Source organism: Pituophis catenifer, unplaced genomic scaffold (genome assembly GCF_029215685.1).
Source record: "Pituophis catenifer annectens isolate HBS135680 unplaced genomic scaffold, rPitCat1.0.hap2 SCAF_2, whole genome shotgun sequence".
In the NCBI taxonomy this organism is placed as follows: Eukaryota; Metazoa; Chordata; class Lepidosauria; order Squamata; family Colubridae; genus Pituophis; species Pituophis catenifer.
This window is the reverse complement of record NW_027256882.1, coordinates 270,528,360-270,547,720: the sequence shown is the minus strand read 5'-3', so window position 1 is coordinate 270,547,720 and position 19,361 is coordinate 270,528,360. Positions and strand designations below refer to the sequence as shown.

The 19,361-nt window shown below is 40.4% G+C and overlaps 1 protein-coding gene across 1 annotated transcript in view; it reads left to right on the top strand.

Moving 5' to 3' along the window:
• ITGA2 (integrin subunit alpha 2) overlaps positions 1–19,361 on the top strand; it is a 55,424-nt gene that overhangs the window by 13,725 nt on the left and 22,338 nt on the right. Inside the window, exons 6-17 of the mRNA XM_070934558.1 lie at positions 3,611–3,738; positions 5,228–5,376; positions 5,952–6,102; positions 7,880–8,045; positions 10,402–10,475; positions 11,633–11,768; positions 12,517–12,662; positions 12,879–13,022; positions 13,766–13,969; positions 14,386–14,522; positions 16,310–16,449; positions 18,297–18,448. Coding sequence (XP_070790659.1) covers positions 3,611–3,738; positions 5,228–5,376; positions 5,952–6,102; positions 7,880–8,045; positions 10,402–10,475; positions 11,633–11,768; positions 12,517–12,662; positions 12,879–13,022; positions 13,766–13,969; positions 14,386–14,522; positions 16,310–16,449; positions 18,297–18,448 — 1,727 coding nt within the window. The remainder of the gene's footprint in view (positions 1–3,610; positions 3,739–5,227; positions 5,377–5,951; positions 6,103–7,879; positions 8,046–10,401; positions 10,476–11,632; positions 11,769–12,516; positions 12,663–12,878; positions 13,023–13,765; positions 13,970–14,385; positions 14,523–16,309; positions 16,450–18,296; positions 18,449–19,361) is intronic.

Here is a 19,361-nt window from a genome sequence, read left to right as displayed (position 1 = left end):
CTAGCTTTTTGGGTGGTCAAATAGCTTCCGGAAGGGAGCGGTGGCAGGAATAGGATTGAAATTTATTGCACTTAGGACGGAAAGAGTTAAATCTCTGTGCATTCCACTTCACAATGTCCTGTAATTCTGAAAAGAATACAGGTAGTCCTCATTTAGAGGTCTTATTTAGTGACCATTTGCAGTTAGGATGGTGATTCTGGCAAATCCTCGCATTTCCTACCTTCACAGATCTATTTTATTTATTTATTTATTTATTAATCAAATTTCTATACCGCCCTACTCCCGAAGGACTCAGGGCGGTGAACAGCCAAGATAAAATACAGACAATACAAATATTAAAAATCCCTTAAAATTATTAAATATTTCAGCCGAAACACAGATTAAAACACCCAATTTATAAAATCACGAATTAAAAAATTTAAAATTTAAGAATTTAAAAGAGGGGAGTTAGGCCAGGCCAGCTTGCTGAAATAGAAAAGTTTTGAGAGCACGGCGAAACGTGCGCAGGTCCGGGATCTTCCGTATCTCTGGGGGGAGCTCATTCCAGATGGTAGGTGCCCCCACAGAGAAGGCTCTCCCCCTGGGGGCCGCCAGTCGACACTGTTTGGCCGACGGCACCCTGAGGAGCCCCTCTCTATGGGAGCGTACTGGTCGGTGAGAGGCTATTGGTAGCAGAAGGCGGTCTCGTAGATACCCCGGTCCGATGCCATGGAGCGCTCTAAAGGTGGTAACCAAAACCTTGAAGCGCACCCGGAAGACCACCGGGAGCCAGTGCAGCTCGCGCAGGAGGGGGGTCACATGGGAGCGCCACGTCGCTCCTATAACCACCCGCGCGGCCGCATTCTGGACCAGCTGGAGCCTCCGGGTGCTCCTCAAGGGGAGCCCCATGTAGAGAGCATTGCAGTAGTCCAAGCGGGAAGTAACAAGAGCATGAGTGACCGTATTTAACGAGTCCCGATCCAGAAAGGGACGCAACTGGCGAATCAGGCGGACCTGATAAAAAGTCCCCCTGGCCACGGCCATCATATGCTCTTCTAAAGACAGCTGTGAGTCCAGGAGGACACCCAAGTTGCGAACCCTCTCCGTGGGGGCCAATGACTTGCCCCCAATAGTCAGTGATGGCGCCAACTGACTATATCGGGATGTCGGAAACCACAGCCACTCGGTCTTGGATGGGTTGAGCCTGAGTCTGTTTCTCCCCATCCAGATCCGCATGGCCTCCAGGCACCGGGACATCACTTCAAGGGCATCATTGGGGTGGTCCGGGGTGGAGATGTATAGCTGAGTATCGTCAGCGTACTGGTGGTACTTCACCCCGAAACCACGGATGATCTCACCCAGCGGCTTCACATAAATGTTGAACAGGAGGGGCGAGAGGACCGACCCTTGTGGCACCCCACATACAAGGGGCCTCGGGATCGACCTCTGCCCCCCTGTCAACACAGACTGCGACCGGTCAGAGAGAAAGGAGGAGAACCACCATAGGACGGTGCCCCCCACCCCTAACTCCAAGGGCTCAAGGTTGACTCAGCCTTCCATCCTTTCTAAGGTAGGTTAAATGAGGACCCAGTTTATGGGGGCAATAAGCTGACTTTGTATAAATATACAAAAGTATGAAGGCTATTGCTTAACGCACTGTAAGCCGCCCTGAGTCTCCGGAGAAGGGCGGCATATAAATCAAATTAAAAAAAAAAAAAAAAAAAAAAAAACTCCTCTAGCCGGTGCAGCATGATACCATGGTCGATGGTATCAAAAGCCGCTGAGAGGTCTAATAGGACCAGGACAGAGGAACAACCCCTGTCCCGAGCCCTCCAGAGATCATCAACCAACGCGACCAATGCCGTTTCCGTGCTGTACCCAGGCCTGAAGCCCGACTGGAACGGATCCAGATACGACGATTCATCCAGGTACTGGGGGAGCTGTCGCGCTACCACACTCTCAACAACCTTCGCAATGAAGCGAAGGTTGGAGACTGGACGATAATTAGCCAACACTGCCGGGTCCAGGGAAGGTTTCTTGAGGAGAGGCCTCACCACCGCCTCTTTCAAGGCGGCAGGGAAGACACCCTCACTCAAGGAAGCATTTATAATCCCCTGGAGCCAGCCTCGTGTAACCTCCCGAGAGGCCAGCACCAACCAGGAGGGACACGGGTCCAGTAAACATGTGGCTGCGCTCAGTCTGCCCAGTATCCTGTCCACGTCTTCGGGCGTCACAGAATCAAACTCTTCCCAGATAATACTCACAAGACCTGCCTCTGTCCTTCCCGCTGAATCTACCCAGTCAGAGTCCAGATGTTCCCGAATCTGAGCGATTTTGTCATACAGATACTGTACAAAATCCTCGGCTCTACCCTCCAAGGGGTCCTCCCGCGCTTCCTGGTGGAGCAGGGAGCGGGTCACCCTAAACAGGGCAGCTGGGCAATTATCTGATGACGCAATAAGAGTGGCAAAATAGTTATACTTCGCCACTTTTATCTGATGATAAAGCAAAGGAAAGATTTGATCACTAGCATAGTTGCAGTTTCAAACAGCACCTACTTCTGCTCAATGACCGAGTTGCTGCTCCCAATTGTGGTCACTAAACAAGATACTACCTGTATCTTTTCTTCTCTTAAAAATGGAGATAGTGGTTTCTCCTTACTTGAATAAGGCAGCTTTCCTTTCAATATATTAAGGATATTCTTCTTGTGCTATTGACACTACTACATTGTTAGAGTCAATGGAATTTAAATACAATTTTCAGGAGGCAACTACACTTTCTTATTTTTTTTTAAAGACATTTTGCTTCTCATCCAAAGAAGCTTCTTCAGCTCTGATTGGATGGTGGGGAATGGAAGGATTTATATTCCTTGCAGACAACTGGTCGGTTGCATCCTTTTAGAGGGTCATTGAGGCCACTTGGAGGTTTATCTGTGTCCTCAGGGTCACCTGAGTAGTGCAAATGGGTGTTTGGAGCCTTCTTGGCTGCAGGAAGTTTCCTGCTCTGTGTCCCTTCACTGTTGAAGAAAGATGCAGGCTGTTGGGGATGAGTCTGGGTTGTCTGCATCTCAAACTGAAGTGCAAATGGTTCCTGTAGCCTGCAGTTTTTCTGGAAATTCGTTGATATTCCCACATCATTCAAAAGGTGTTCATCCCAAAGTGCATAGCTAAATGTCTACGGAGATTCTCAGTCATCCAGGTCATGGTTGTCCCAAAGGTGCTTTTTCTGGAGTTTCTTGTTTTTCTTTGAAGACATTTCGCTTCTCTTTGCACTACTCAGATAAACCTCCAAATGGCCTCAAAGACTCTCTAAAAGAATGCAAATGACCAGCTGTCTGTAAGGAATATAAATCCTTCCATTCCCCATCATCCAGCCAGAGCCGAAGAAGCTTCTTGGATAAGAAGCGAAACGGCTTCAAAGAAAAACAAAAAAGTTGCCTCCTGAAAAAGCACCTTTGGAACAACCATGACCTGGATGACTGAGAATCTCCATAGAGAAATTCAAATGCAAGTAACAAAAATCGTTTCCATGCAGTTTTAATTTAACTCTGTAAATGTTTTAACACCAAGTGGCACAGGTTTCAAAGGAGGGAATTGTTAGAGAAACATGATTTCTACCCTCTTCTTTTCAGACTGTTCTTCAGCCGTTGATTTGGTGATCATATGTGATGAGTCAAACAGTATTTATCCATGGGATGCTGTGAAAGAATTTTTGAAAAAATTTGTTCAAGGTTTAGATATAGGGCCAACCAAAACACAGGTAAGCAAATTAAAACAATATAAATGCAGATGTAGATTTTGGCTCCTTGACCAATATTTATTTTCCTTAGCCCTGAAGACTTTTTTTTCCTGCAGTTTTAGCATGAGAAGCAGAAAAAACAAAATAACACAATACAAGAATTAAAGCTGAAGAGCCTTGGTGGAGCAGTGATTATAATGCAATATTGCAGACAAACTCTGCTGTCTGCCTCCAGGAGTTTGATCCTAACGGGGTTCAAGCTTGATTTAGCTTCCCATTCTTCTGAGGTCAGTAAAATGAGGACCCAGATTATTGGGGGCAATATGCTTACATTTGTAACTGCTCAGAAAGTGCTATAAAGCACTATGGGATGATATATAAGTCTAAGGGCTATTGCTATCATCAAATTACTACTAGGTCTTCAATTTCTCCCAAGATAAATAGAGGGGGCCTCATAATATTAGTACTAGTTTTTCCTTTCCGTATTTTTATGCATTTTTGTTCCAGCTGAGACAAATGCATGTTTGTTGTTTTTGACTGCATCTTAGAAAATAAGGGACAAGTGCATTAACACATCTTTACTTCTGCTCTAATGCATTATTTCATTGATAATGGTATCAGATTGGCCTGCAAATCATTGACCTTGCCTGATGAAATACCTCTGAAGAGAAGAAATGGGCCAATATTATCATTCCTATAAAGACATCCAATTTTTATGGAGACTTTGAATTCATTCCCCCCCCCCCCCTGAAGTTTATTAGTAGAGTACCCTCTGGTTCATATCACCCACTAAGTTATACTATGATTGATCTTGTTTTGCTTTAAGAAATTGTATGAACCCAACCAATTATGGCTATTCAGGGTAGCATAATTAAACGGTAAGTTAGCATTATGTATGGTGATAAAAAATATTTGCAAGAAATATGTAAAGCTTCAACTTTGTGTCCATAGTGCTACCATGTTTTCTTGGAATCAATATTCAGAAATAATTTTAATCCAGTTTTGAATGGAAGTTACTTTCTTGGTTATAAAAGCAAGTGTTCCCTTCTCAGTCATTGGTTTGTGTATATTGGCAGCCTTTGTACTAATAAAAAACACTTTTGCTGCATGAAATGTAACGCTGAACTTTGGATGGTGCAATCCATCTACAATGTCCTTTGATATCACATTCCAGATGTTGCCAGATCAGAGCAGAAAATTGATTGATATGGAAAATCTTCTAAAACTGTTTCTACCAAAATAGTTTTTATTCTAGAAGTTCCGTTTACCTGGTTTATTACTGAATTCCATAGTCCTCAGAAACTGTTCTTGGAAGCAGGAGTTGGCCTGCAGTGTATTGAAAAGATTAAATGTTAACGTTTTGCATCCATAAGATACAGCCATAGTAAGAAAGTTTCAGTTTATGCACAAATTGAAAAAATAAACCTACATTTCATATAATGCAGAGAAACAGATTAATGAAGCTAGTTGATTATACTCTTCTTTTTATTTCTTTTAACAATTATTTCAGGTAGGCTTAATTCAGTATGGCACTTACCCAAGAGTTGTTTTCGACCTTAATACCTACATTGACAAAAAAGAAGTTGAACATGCAATGTCAAAAACCTTTCAAGATGGAGGGATTCAAACTAATACATTCGGAGCCATTGAGTATGCAAGGTAAACCTTAAAGTAATGGCCAGTTCTGGTAAATGGGTATTCTTTTTAATACTAAAGAAATCTGAGGGCTGTTAATGCCAACAGATCTATATACGAGACCATGTTTAAAATATGGGGACTAATCATTTGGCATGAAAAAGCCTTTTTTAAAATCAAGAAAGATGGCCAGTTTTGGATAGGACTTTTAGGGTTTTTACTTGCTTGGATGGACTGGGATCTATGCATTTTTTAGGTGTATTAAGCCAGTCCAACACCTTACACATCTTCTGACTTTGATTTTCTTCTGATAATCATGAGGAACAAGCATCTTTACAATTTGATGGTTTCCTGTTGAATTTCAACAGCCTGATCCTAGGGACTTGAGAAGATCCAAAATGAATTCCTGTGGCCCCATGTGTTCCATTGGTTACTGATCCCAGATTAAAGTGATATTGGAATAATTATTTTTGTACCAAAAGGTTACTGTCTCCCCCCTGCCCTCGAACTTTATTTTGTTGCTAGGGAAAACGGGTAATGAAATCATGTATAAAAAGCAAGATTCGTGTCATGTGAATTGCATCTGTGGTTTATTGCAGGGAGCATGCTTTCTCAAAAGAAGCAGGTGGGAGACCAACAGCCTCCAAAGTCATGGTGGTTGTTACAGATGGTGAATCGCACGATGGCTCAAAGTTGCAAGAAGTAATAGCAAAATGCAATGCGGATAATATCACAAGGTTTGGCATAGCTGTAAGTAAAGATTTCATTCTTGCCACTTTAGTTTCTGTTAGTCTTGTATAAATAAAACATTTTTTAAAAAAAGTTTTAAAATGTTTATAGCACACTCAAATCAAAAGACTCTGGTTGCATTTTAATACTTATGAAGCAACAATAGTAATAAATCAAATTATAAATCAATTTTTCCCCAAGACATATGCTAATAAATCTTTCTAAGAATCAAGGCCCAGAAAAATAAAATTGCCTTTAATTATCTTCCGTCTTTTAAGATCTTGACTGAAGATCTACTCACCTCTTGATAAATCCAGAGCCATGTCCTCAAAGAAGTCAGTTCTTCTTTTGGTAAACATGGCCATACCACCCAGGAGCCAGCCTGCATCTTAGTTGTGCATTTGAGAGTTGTGCATTTGAAACCTGTTGCATCAGGTTTCCTCTGCATAAAGCTCCTTAAATAGGTTTATTGACATATGCCTTGAGGGAAAATTGAATAAAAACTATGTTGCTCTGATACTCTAGATCAGGGATGTCAAACTCGCCGCATCACATTGCTGTCACATGGCATTTTCCCCTTTGCGGAGCTGGGGTGGGGGTGGCCTGCATGTAACGCATCTGGCCCACATGCCGCCAGTTTGACACCCTTGCTGTAGATCAGTGTTTCTCAACCTCAAGAATATTAAGATGTGTGAGATTCTGGGAGTTGAGGTTCATACACTTAAGTTCCTGAGATTGAGAAACACTGCTCTAGGTGAATGTATAGTCAGTAAAGAATAATCATGTAGCATTTTGAAATCAAAGGCAAAAAAGGGCTTCAGAAAGCATAAAGCTCCTTACCGAACACCATCTGTAACTCTTTAAATAGCTACATCTTTTCTCAGGATTGCATGGTTGCCCCCAAAAGTGTAGTATGATCCTGAGAAAAGAGGCATTTGGTTGAAGGAGTTGTACCAGTGGTGGGTTGCTCCCGGTTTGCACTGGTTCGCAAGAACCGGTAGTAAAAATTTGTAGTAGTTCAGAGAACCGGTAATAACATTGGCTGGCCACGCCCCGAACCTGTTCCCGGCCTGGTGGCCACACGCTTACCCCACCCACCTCACCTCATCAGAGGCTTTTTTTTTTATTTTATTTTTAAAAGCATTTTTTCTACAACCTCTTTGGCCGAAAAAATGCTTTTAAAAGTAAAAAAAAAAGCCTCTGACAATCGCGCGGCTCAGCTGGGATCGTCAGAAGCTTTTAAAAGTATTTTTTTACAAACTTCGTCAGCCGAAGAGGTTGTAGGGGAAAAAAATGCCTTTAAAAGCCTCTGGCAATCCCAGCTGAGTTGCCTGATCGTCAGAGGCTTCTAAAAGCATTTTTTCTGCAACCTCTTAAGGTTGTAGAAAAAATGCTTTTAAAAGTAAAAAACAAAAAAAACAAAAAAAAACTTGGTCACGCCCACCCAGTCACATTACCTCCCCACCAAGCCACGCCCACAAAATAAGCCATGCCCACAGAACTGGTAGTAAAAAATTTTAGAACCCACCCCTGAGTTGTACCTCTCATTTAAAAATTTTTCTTCACACATCTTTAATTCTCATTACTGTGTGCTTAGTGAAGGGAGAAAATAACTTTATTTAAAAGAAAACAAATAACTGTTTCATTGATCTCTCATTGCCAACAATTTTAAAACACTGAATTGGTTAAAGGAATAAAAGAAGAAAGCACATAACAAATGCACAATATTTCAGATTCCTTATATAGTCTCTTTTTGCATTTCTTTACATATGTTTTTTTCATTCTTATATTTTCCTAGGTATTAGGATATTTAATTAGAAATGACAAGGATACTAAAAATCTGATCGAAGAAATCAAAGCAATTGCTAGCCAGCCTACATCAAATTTTTTTTTTAATGTGTCCTCTGAGCAAGCGCTTTTAGAAAAAGCAGGAACACTGGGGGAACGAATTTTCAGCTTAGAAGGTAACAAATATACTGTTTTTAAACTACATGTAAAAATGCAAAATATATGATGACCAGACTCTGTATATTTGCATGATGAGTTGTTGAGTTATTAAAGGCAAATGCTATTTATAGGAGAAAGGATAGACAATTTATAGTAAACAGAGAACAAAAATAGGATTTAGTATTTTTAAAAAAATCAGCAAACATGTAAATGTTCCTAAAAATATTTATCAATATCTCCCAACTATTATTTTTTTAAAACAATAACACAGATTTTCTGTTGCATTGCATAGTATCATATTTACCTGAAATAACAAGGTCTGGTAATTCCTCCCCACCCAAAGAAAAATCAAGCTTATAAGCCCCCTGAAACTCCTACACATTGCCCTGTCAATTACCGTATTTTTCGACTATACGACACACTTTTTCCCTCCTAAAAGAGGCTGAAAATTTGGGTGCATCTTATACTCTGAATGTAACCCCACGCGGTGCCCAAAATGGCTATCTGGAACAGCTGCTGCCTTCTCTTACCCCTTCCACGCTTTGCCTTCTTCAGTCACTGGAGCTCCCTCCAAGGATCAGCTGTGCTTTTGAAGCTGTTTTTCAGCCCCAACGCAAGCAAAGCAATCTTCCGTGCTTTGGCTGCTTTTCTAATTGCTGCTCCCTCCAACAATCAGCTGTGCTTTAGAAGCACAGCCCCAACCAGCCCCAACCTCAAAACCAGTGAGTGAACTAATGTGCTGGGACCAGATGAATACCTGGTAGGCAGAATTTTTTCCCCCTATTTTCCTCCCAAAAAACTTATACTCTGATGCGTTTTATACTCTGAAAAATACAGTAGGATTTGCAGCTCTCTCTTTAAAATTATTTTGGGAATGGTTCTCTGCTTACAGATGTAATACATTTGTATATCTGGGTGCATATGAGCAGGCCCAAAATTGTATTTTAACAAAGAATACCAATGGCAAAAATAATAAATTAAACCTACTGGTTAAAATTAATTACCTTTCAAATAAAGTATCTCAGTTCTAAATGCAGTTGATCCCTAACTCATTTTTATATACAGGATATACCATTTCTCTTTTGCACATACATACATACACACTGTTGTGGCCCCGCCCTCTGAGCCTGTCCCATTGGAGGAAGAAAGCTCCGAGCATGAGGAAGAGGAGTCAGCCAGGCCTCCCTCTCCAGGCCCCTCCCCTCTGGCATTGTCTCAAGTGCCGGTCGAGGGAGAGGAGACAGCTGATTCGAATCAAAGTGATAATGAAACATCATTCCTGGACGCACGCCTCCGAAGGCGTGATAAACGTTTGCAGCAGCTTGGGAGGCGTGCTAGGGATTAGAACTGAGTCACTGGACCACACCCCAGAGACTATATAATAGAGGGTGGTGGTCAAGGATCTTTTGTGACGAACAAAGTAAACCTTGGATAGTCACTAAAGCCTCGTTCGGAACTGCTGGGAGGAATATTATTTCTGTTTGGACTTTCTTGAACGTTCGTATCTTATCTGTCTGTTTGTGAAAATAAAGTCCCTTGGCAGACGGTGTGTCTATCGCTGCCAAGAGGAGATAAGAACTGGGTGCGTTCCAAAGTGTTTCCTTAACCCTCGGCTGGCTGTGTTGTGTGTGTGTGGGGACGGGGACAGATCACACACACACATGTAAACCCTGTGTGTGCAAACCCTAAAACTGTGAAGGACTGAAGCAAAAAACATACCCAAGCCAGAAACAAATAGCGCACAATCCATTACATGCGAGTGTGAGAGAAAAGACATAAGATCAAAAATGTTGGGGGATAAAGCAGGCTAGATTGCTAGATTTGTCAGTAGATGGACAAGCGTATATCTTGGATGCTTTAATCTGGAGTCCTGCTTTGAGCAGAATGTGGGGCTCATTAGCATAAATGCCCCCTTTCCAACTCTGTTACTATGACTGGATACTTACGTAGATATTTAAAATATTCAAGTATGGATGAAAGCCTGTATCTAAGTCTGCAGTCCTTATTGTATCTCAATTAAAACTCTCCTTTTATGACCCTGAAGTCCATATTCAATGTAGAGTCAGAGTGACTGGGTGGAACTGAGCGTTTACTGGCCAGATACCCTTCCTGATGCCTCTGGAGAATTCGCAACAGATATTTTTTTTCTTTGCACCATAGGAGAAAAACAACTAGGCTGCTACCTAAGATTGAACTCTCAATCTTCCGAGTGGAAGGAGAGCGTCTTCACCACTAAACTACCATGCCATTTTTTAAAATTGGATCTCGATTGTTTCTTGAAAACCATGTCTTATTTCTATGTAATATCCTTGTTTGTTGTTTAGAACAGTGGTGTTAAGTATATGAATTATATATTTTTTTCCTTCTCATTAGGTACTGATCAAGGTGATTTATTCCAGATGGAAATGTCACAAGTGGGTTTCAGTGCTGCTTATTCACATCAAAAGGTAACGGAGATACTATAACAAAATGTATTGGAATGCGACCAACACTGAACATCAAAATTGTCTTGGGAATGTCAATTTAAATTCGAACATTTTCACCCCCTCCAAAAGGGTTTAACTTGGATTAAGACTGGATCAGTTTATTTGTTTGACTTAGTTTTATATTCCATTCCAGAGAAGACTTTGAATAGCTTTTAATCTGCTTATAATAATAAGATTAAAACCAATGCGAAGAATAAAGAACAGCAAACCTCCAAGACCTTTTTCTATGTTCAGGAAATCTGAAGTTGTGGCACTGCCACCATTCTAGAATCTTACTCAAAACAGATATGAGACTGGCTAGTAATTACCTAGAAGATTAGAAGCCAATAATGACTTGGTATTATCACTGCTTCCCTTAGGGCAGGGCTGTCAAACTCCCTGCCCATAGGCCGGATGTGTTACACGTTGGCCACACCCACGCTCATCTTAGCGAAGGGGAAAAAAGTCCCAATATGCCATGTGACGCCTCCGTGACAACGTGAATTTGACACCCCTGCCTTAGACAGACCAAAGATATGATTAAGACATAATGGTCTCCTCTTATGACATCAGTAACAGATTAATGTTGAATCAGTTCCCATAAATCAGTGTATCTCAAGCTTGGTAGCTTGAAGATGGGTGGACTTCAACTCCCAGAATCCCCCAGCCAGCGCTGCTGGCTGGGGGATTCTGAGAGTTAAAGTCCACCCATCTTCAAGCTTCCAAGGTTGAGAAACACTGCCATAGATGGTAATATGTACATGGGATTTTCAGGCAGGTACAAATAACATGAATTAATAATATACCTGTAAAAATAGTCAGGTAAGCCATGTAATTCAGTCTGCCCATGTGATTTATCCTTTTCAATGTTGCATGGGATTAAATTTCCAAGGTGGTGGGAGAAAAATGTGTTTAGCCTATGACACCTGCACCTCCCATTCCAAGAACATGGAAAGTAATTCCAAGAACAGTGGTAAGTATTGCTACTTAGAATAAAGAATGGAGTAAACTGCACAGGATACATTAGAAGTCTCTGACTTAGACAAAGAGAGCACTACTCACGATATTTTAATTGCATCACTAGAAGCTTTTAAATGAAGCACATTTAATTATTTACCTTGATTTGGTTTCCTCTTAAGGACGTGCTGATGTTGGGTGCTGTTGGGGCCTATGAGTGGACTGGAACAGTGGTCCAGAAGAGAGGACAAAAAGACACTATATATCCCAATACAACATTTCAAAATGTTTTGCAAAACAGTCGGAACTCCTACTTAGGTGAGAGCACTAATTCAAAAAGCTTCAGTGGAATATTTGTCCAATGTAGCTGAACATTAGTTTAGTTCTTTTAAAAGGCAATGAATTAAGGACTGAATTCAGTTAAAAATCACTGTCTTAGACAAGATTTCTCCATCCCTATTTCCCAGGGAATTCTGGGAGTTATAGTCCAGAAATATCTGGACGTTGGCACCAGTTTTAGAAGATAGATCTAGAACAATGATGGCTGACCTTTTCCGGACCAAGCGCCCAAAGCGTGCATGCGCAAATACGTGCGTGCACCCCTGAATCCCCAGAATGCAATGTGTGCATGGCCCCAGTCATGCGCCCCACCCCTGTGCATGCACGTGCTCCCTGCATGCGTCCCACACCCCTGTGCATGCACATGAGTTCCCCCACATGTGCCCAATGTGGATGCACACACACACACACCCCGCGCATATGTAGACAGAGACCCTGTGCATGTGCAGAGGAGGGCAACAGCTCACATGCCCACAGAGAGGGTGCTGCATGCCATCTCTGGCACATGTGCCATAGGTTCACCATCACTGATCTAGAAGAATTAGGCTGGGGAAAATTTCCTAAGAGTTCAATACTGAAACTTCTAAGCAGCATTTAAGCATTAGGTAACTAAATAAAGTTTTAAAATAAATTTACAAATTTAAACTAATCAGTATAGGTTTAACATCTTGATCTATCCCATTTATAAATATTTCTAAGCCCTTATAACTATAATTTGGACTTTCAGGTTATTCTCTTGCTGTTCTTTCCATGGGAAACTCAGTCTATTATGTTGCTGGTGCTCCCCGTTCTAATTACACTGGCAGAGTTGTGGTTTATCAGGTTGATGACTCTGGCAAGATAATCGTCATTGACTCTCAAAGAGGAGAGCAGGCAAGTGCTGCATTTTAATGCTAAGTTTGCACAATGGTGTGTTTATTCTCTTTGTACTGAAAAAAGAATTTGCTTTTAAAGTAGACTTTATAACAATTTTTTATTTTCGTAATGATAGTTTCACATGTTTTCAATGTTGTGCATTGTTCACATAAATTTCTTACAAAGTAATGGCTTCCATGCCCTGTTTGATAGCAATTGATTGTGTCATTTCAGATTGGCTCTTATTTTGGCAGTGTGGTGTGCTCTGTTGATATCAATGGAGACTCCATAACAGATGTGTTGTTGGTTGGGGCACCCATGTTTATGAATAATTTTAAAAAAGAAGAAGGAAGAGTCTACATGTTCACGGTCACAAAGGTACCTGTAAAATGTATAAGATATCATCACAATAATTACAATATATTTATCTAATGAACATTTAATGTTTTGTTCTGGATTTTTTCTTTTTTCTGATTTTTTCTTTTTTAAAAGCAATTGTATGCATTTTTTATTTGGGATTGTATGTATTTATTGTCAACTTGCAAAGCTTTCAAGTTGCCATGAGCAGGAGGGAGGGAGAACTGAAGTGAATTCCATACATTTTTCTGACCGCAATCAGAAGGAGGGTGTTAGGTTTCACAGCCAGCCAAAGTGGTTAATTGGAGAATGTGATTTATGACATGGCCAGGGGGGAGGGGAGAGTCAGGGTCATAGGGGAACGTAAATCTACGTGGGATCAGTCCTGACTGCATCCAGTATTGCCGGAATGTTGCTCCTAATAAATCACTATATTTCTTTTGAAGTTTGGATCATGGCTCATGAATTAATTAGGGCATCTTTTGGAAACTTGACATTTATATTATAATTATCTTTGTGTTTTGTTTCTTTTTCTGTTACTATTTTAAAAGCAAAAACATTTAAAAACACACAAAGGATTCTGTAAAATGGCTAACTTCCATACCACAATACCAGGTTTTCCCACAAGTTTTTTCCAATGTTCCTTATACTTATTTAAAAAAAAAATCTATTTCAGTATCAGAATCTTAAGTTAATAAATTAATAGAACACTAACATAAATTTCCTTGTGTTTCACTTCCATTCATTTTGATCTTTTATCAAAGGGAATTTTGGACAAACGAGAAGTCCTGGAAGGTCCTGAAGGACTGGAAAATGCTCAGTATGGATCTGCTATCACTGCTGTTTCTGATATTGATTTGGATGGCTTTAATGATGTGGTAGTTGGAGCACCATTAGAAAACGAGAATACTGGTGCTATATACGTTTACAATGGTAAACAAAAGACGTTGCACACTAAGTATTCCCAGGTAAGGAGTATGATGCTCTATTGTGCAGAATAGTTTTGATTTAGGATATGTTATTTTTTTGTTCTTTGCCTAAACACTTTTTTCCAAATTTGCAGAAATTTTATTTTGTTATATATTTACATTGGCAGGTAAGTACCGTAGTTAATATTTCAGCTGGCTTCATTTTTATCATTCCAGTGTGTTCGCTGATGAATTGCCAATCATGGAATTTCTCATATGGATGGCCTTATAGTCTAAGATCAATTGAAAGGCAATAATTTCATTTATATTGTGTTTAAAAGCCAGATGGGTTTTTTTTTAAACTATGTACTTTTGTATACTTTTTCAATGCCATCTGATATTGTTACTTTGATTGTGACATTGCTTAATATCTGTTCAACATTGTCAACATTCCTGTTTTGCTTTTAACTCTTCAGAAAATTTCTGGATCGAACCCTGCATTTGCTCAGAAACTCCAGTATTTTGGAAGATCAATAGATGGCCATATTGATTTAAATGATGATGGAATTACTGATGTATCTGTGGGTGCCAATGGAAATGTAATTCAGCTCTGGTGAGTAGAAGATTTTTAAGGAAATAAAGAACACCTTAAAGGAAGAACCTCCTTACTTGAGTTAGCTTTCCTCCAGACTGTATTCTGATTGACACACTGCATATAAAATGAATTTATCTATTCATACAGCTAGACTCAGATTTAATTTGGATCATCAGAAGATTTGGTCCACCACAATGGTCAGATGTTATCCTTCAAATATGTATTTCATCACAATCCAATTGGCATTTAGAAAAAGATCCAGAAAAGATGTATTAGCATAGTTAAAATGTAATCAGTAGCATTTTGAACATTCAACCATAAATCTCTTTTATTTCCTGCTTTTGCTTCTCATAACAAGATTCAGTCATCAATGCTACAGATCTGAATCTTTTATCCAACAGCTGGACTGGCCACTTTGAGTGAGACAATACAGGGCTTGAGCAAATGTAAAGTGCAAAGAAATATGTCTGCAAGTCAGTGATAGCAATACGATCAAAAGTTGTTCTTAAAACCAGGCTTAAACCATTAAAAGAAAAAACATTGGGGTTTTGAACAATATAGTATAAGGAGCAAAAAGGATAAGTTAAGGCAATGTCTAATTTACTCAAGACTCATTTGATAGTTTTAACTTAGAGAGCCTGTTTGGCATAGTGGTTAAAACACGGGTGTCAAACTCGTGGCGTCACATTGCTGTCACGTGACATATTTTGACTTTTTTCCCTCCACAGAGCTGGGGTGGGTGTGGCCTGTGTGTGACGCATCCAGCCTGCAGGCTGCCATTTTGACACCCCTGAGTTAAAGCATCAAGCTAGAAACTGTGAAACTACAAATTCAAATCCAGCCTTGGACATGAAACCACCTGAGCGGGCTTGGGCCAATTGCTTTTTGTCAGCCCTAGGAAGTTGCCAATGGCAAACCACTTCTGCAGGGACTTCCGCGCAGTCTCTGAAAATTGGACATGATTGAATGGAAGAAAAAAAATTAACATACCTTCTCAAGAAAGATTAGCACTTAGTACTTAGTGCTGCTATACAGCCCTCTCTAAGTGGTTTACAGAGTCAGAATATTGCCCCCAACGATCTGGGTCCTCATTTTACTAACCTCCGAAGGATGGAAGGCTGAATCAACCTTGAGCCTATTGAGATTTGAACTGCCAAATTGCAGGCAGTCAGCAAAAGTAACCTGCAGTACTGCACTTTAACTACTGCGCCACTGTGGCTCAGATTAGATACAATTGTGGTTGTGTTTCAGTTTCAGAGGCAAAAGAATTTTCAGAGGAGATAGGAATAGACTCATAAACCTTTCTATATGCCAAATCTTTATAAACATATCCCACATATTCTGGGATCATGTGACAACTGTAGAGGAAAACATGCTACAGCAGGGCCTCAAGGCACCTTTTGGCTTTTCAGTTTGAAGTGCTGCATGTCCCTGATACATATGGACAGGAAGTTGATATTTACAGTTAGCGAAATATTTAGTTTTTGCTGTTCTCCAACATGCATTAGCGCATGTATGAAAGCCTTTTAATTTTTGCCATTCTTTTAGAATTAGATTCTTTTAGGGTCTATTCAAGATACTGGACATTTAAAAGAATTGTTGTGTTTAGTGTATACGTAATTAATCATGAATTTTGAAATCAGATACTCAGGGAAGTTTATTCCCTAATACTAGGATTGCAGCTATTTTTTGTTTAAAATTAATTCTGTAAATTCTAGATATAAAGTCGGAACACCTCTCCCTCCCTCCTCCCTTTTTTTTTATGACTTCTCAGTCTCACAGAACTCTGCCTGCCTCTCTTTCAGGTCACAGAGTATAGCCAATGTGACTGTACATGTTTTATCTACTCCTATGAAGATTAGTCTGCAGTACAAGAACACAGAAATAGATTTAAATGTATGTTTTGGTGTAACTTTTAGACCTATCCATACGAGTGATAAAGTGGGTGAGTATTTCCCTTAGTTAATTTCCTTTCATTAGAGACATTTGCAATTGTCAGCTAAGTAACATTCTATCTCTGTCATACACACAAACTAATCTGGATGCAATGCAAAATTCGTAATAAATGTATAACTTTTATTTTAATGTAAATGGCTTTATTGCTGCAAAGTCTACCAAAAATATAATATATCACACTGGTTAACTGCTACTGTCATAATTATATTATTTTAATTGCTATTATTTCTGAATATACAGTACTACAGTATACTGTATATTATACAGAATATACAGACCGGGATGCCCTCGCCACGGTCACTCACGCCCTTGTTACCTCTAGGTTGGACTACTGTAACACCCTCTACATGGGGCTGCCCTTGGGATGTGTCCGGAGGCTTCAGCTAGTCCAAAATGCAGCCGCGCGGGTAGTTACGGGGGCGTCTAGATACTCCCGTGTAACACCTCTCCTGCGTGAGCTGCACTGGCTACCGGTGGCACTCCGGATACGTTTCAAGGTGCTGGTGCTCACCTATAAAGCCCTTCATGGCTTAGGCCTGGGGTACTTGCAGGACCATCTCCAGCCGTTCTCCCATCGTCCTGTGCGCTCTCACAGAGTCGGCCTCCTCAGGGTGCCGTCGGCCAAACAATGTCAGCTGATGACCCCCAGGGGGAGGGCGTTCTCTGTGGGAGCCCCGACCCTCTGGAATGGATTGCCCACTGAGCTCAGGACAGCCCCCGACCTTCTTTCCTTCCGTCGCGAGCTGAAGACGTGGCTCTTCCGCCAATTAAACTGATCCGTTTGGGGGTACACTGGTATAATTTTAAATCGTTTTTAATTGGGTTACTGATTTTAATTTGATATTGTATTGTGATTTGTATTGAAGTTGTCATTTTGTAAGCCGCCTTGAGTCCCTAGGGAGAAAGGCGGCATATAAATCGCAATAAATAAATAAATAAATAAATAAATAAATAAATAAATACTTAACGTGTTTCCCTGAAAATAAGACCCTGTCTTATATTTTTTTTTTGAACCCTGAAATAAGCGCTTGGCCTTATTGTCATGTGCTCAAAAACCCAATTGGGCTTATTATCAGGGAATGTCTTATTTTGGGGAAAACAGGTAGTAATAACAGCAATTAAATAATAGCAATTAAAATAATAGCTTTTGAATATTTTAGTTGTCAAATCCAGAGGTGAAATCCGGCCGGATCTATCCGGCTCGCATGAACTGGTAGCACCGGCGGCAGGAGGCTCCGTCCACCCGCCGGGACGTCATTATGTCTCGTTTTTGACCATCTGCACATGCGCAGAAGGTTCTGCGCATGCGCAGAACAGGTGCAGCATTTCACCACTGGTCAAATCCCAATAATAATAATGTCATTATGGATTGATGAATATTTCCCCATTATTTTATCTTCTTGTTTTCAAACTAGACTGCACATGAAAATAAATTTGAAACATTTCAAGTGTTTCACAGTATTTTGCCCATAACAATTTCATTATTTTGTCACTGTGTTAGTTCATGACGATATTCCCAAAGCAGCTCCATCCTATTGTGCACTGGTGTTGTGACATATAGGATTTGTAATCCAATACATTTAGTGCTACCTGGATAGTCCAGGTTAGAGGGCTTTTTTTATAAAATACCATGTTAATTCTTGTTGCTATCATGACTGAGAATCTCTCTCTCTCTCTCTTTTTTTTTTTTTACATTCATGGGATGTTTTTTTGATTCTTTGTTTGCATAGAAATATATATAAAAGTGAATAGAGGGCCTTACCCTCAGTTAAACAATAGGTCGGTTTGCACCTTGAGGCTGTATCTTGACACTTATATCATTTTTTTCACCTTTAGATATTAGGTACAATCTAACATTGGATGCGGATCTCTTATCTTCACGCATTACCTCTAGAGGATTATTTAAAGAAAACAATGAGAGGTCTCTGCAGGGTAGCATCGTAGTCCACTCTCTGAAGACGTGTGTGAATCACATTTTTAATGTGCAGGTAAAAACTAGCCCAGAATTACCCAAACGAAGTATCAGAACTAGGCAGCTACTTTTCGATTCTTGTCCTTAACTCAGTTTCCTGAGTTGAATAGTCTGTCAAAACATTTCCTATAATGTGATGCCATTAGAAGATGAAGATCAGACATTTTAGCCCATTTTTCACTCAGGTTTCGATTTGGGCAACAGTGTAAAGATGGCAGTGAGTGTCAGGATTCCAAGTAATACCCCCAACGAAAGAAAACTCCAAGGCTTGAGATTCCTCAAAGTTACATTTTGTTACAGATGTCATATTGGCACATCTGGGAAAACGCAAATCTGAAAGCTTCCAGGTTTTCCCCACCCAAAGGAAAGTTCAAGTCCCTGCCCAACACCCACCAGTCCATCACATGGACCAATCAAAGCACTGTCACAAACTGGAGATGCCTCCTAGTTCCAGCCATCCAGGTGCAGGCCAAAATGTCCTTGAACCTCTGAGAAAGGAATGTTATTATGACTATATATCACCCTGCTCCATACAATCCCCCCTCCCAATTTCCCACAGTAGTAAATGTGGCAGGTCTGAAGGCCCAATACAAAAGATGGCTTCCAGGCCTGACAGAGAGAGCATTTTGCCTCATGGGGGGCTCGCACTCCAATCCCATCCTTAAATTCTCCCCAGTAAACAATGGATTATTTTGCCACTAAATTACAGCACAATGATCTTGGGGTGTTCTGCAGATCACAGATGAGGTGCTGAGAAGCATATGTAGCCCATTGGCCATAATTTCATTCACCGATATTTTACATGTGTAAAAATGAATTTAGGTTATTTCAAATTAAAGACACAGTATTAAGTGTTTGATCGGATTTGTTCTTTCTGAAATGGTGGAGTAAAATCTGCTGATATGCAGAATGGACATTTTTGTCCAGAA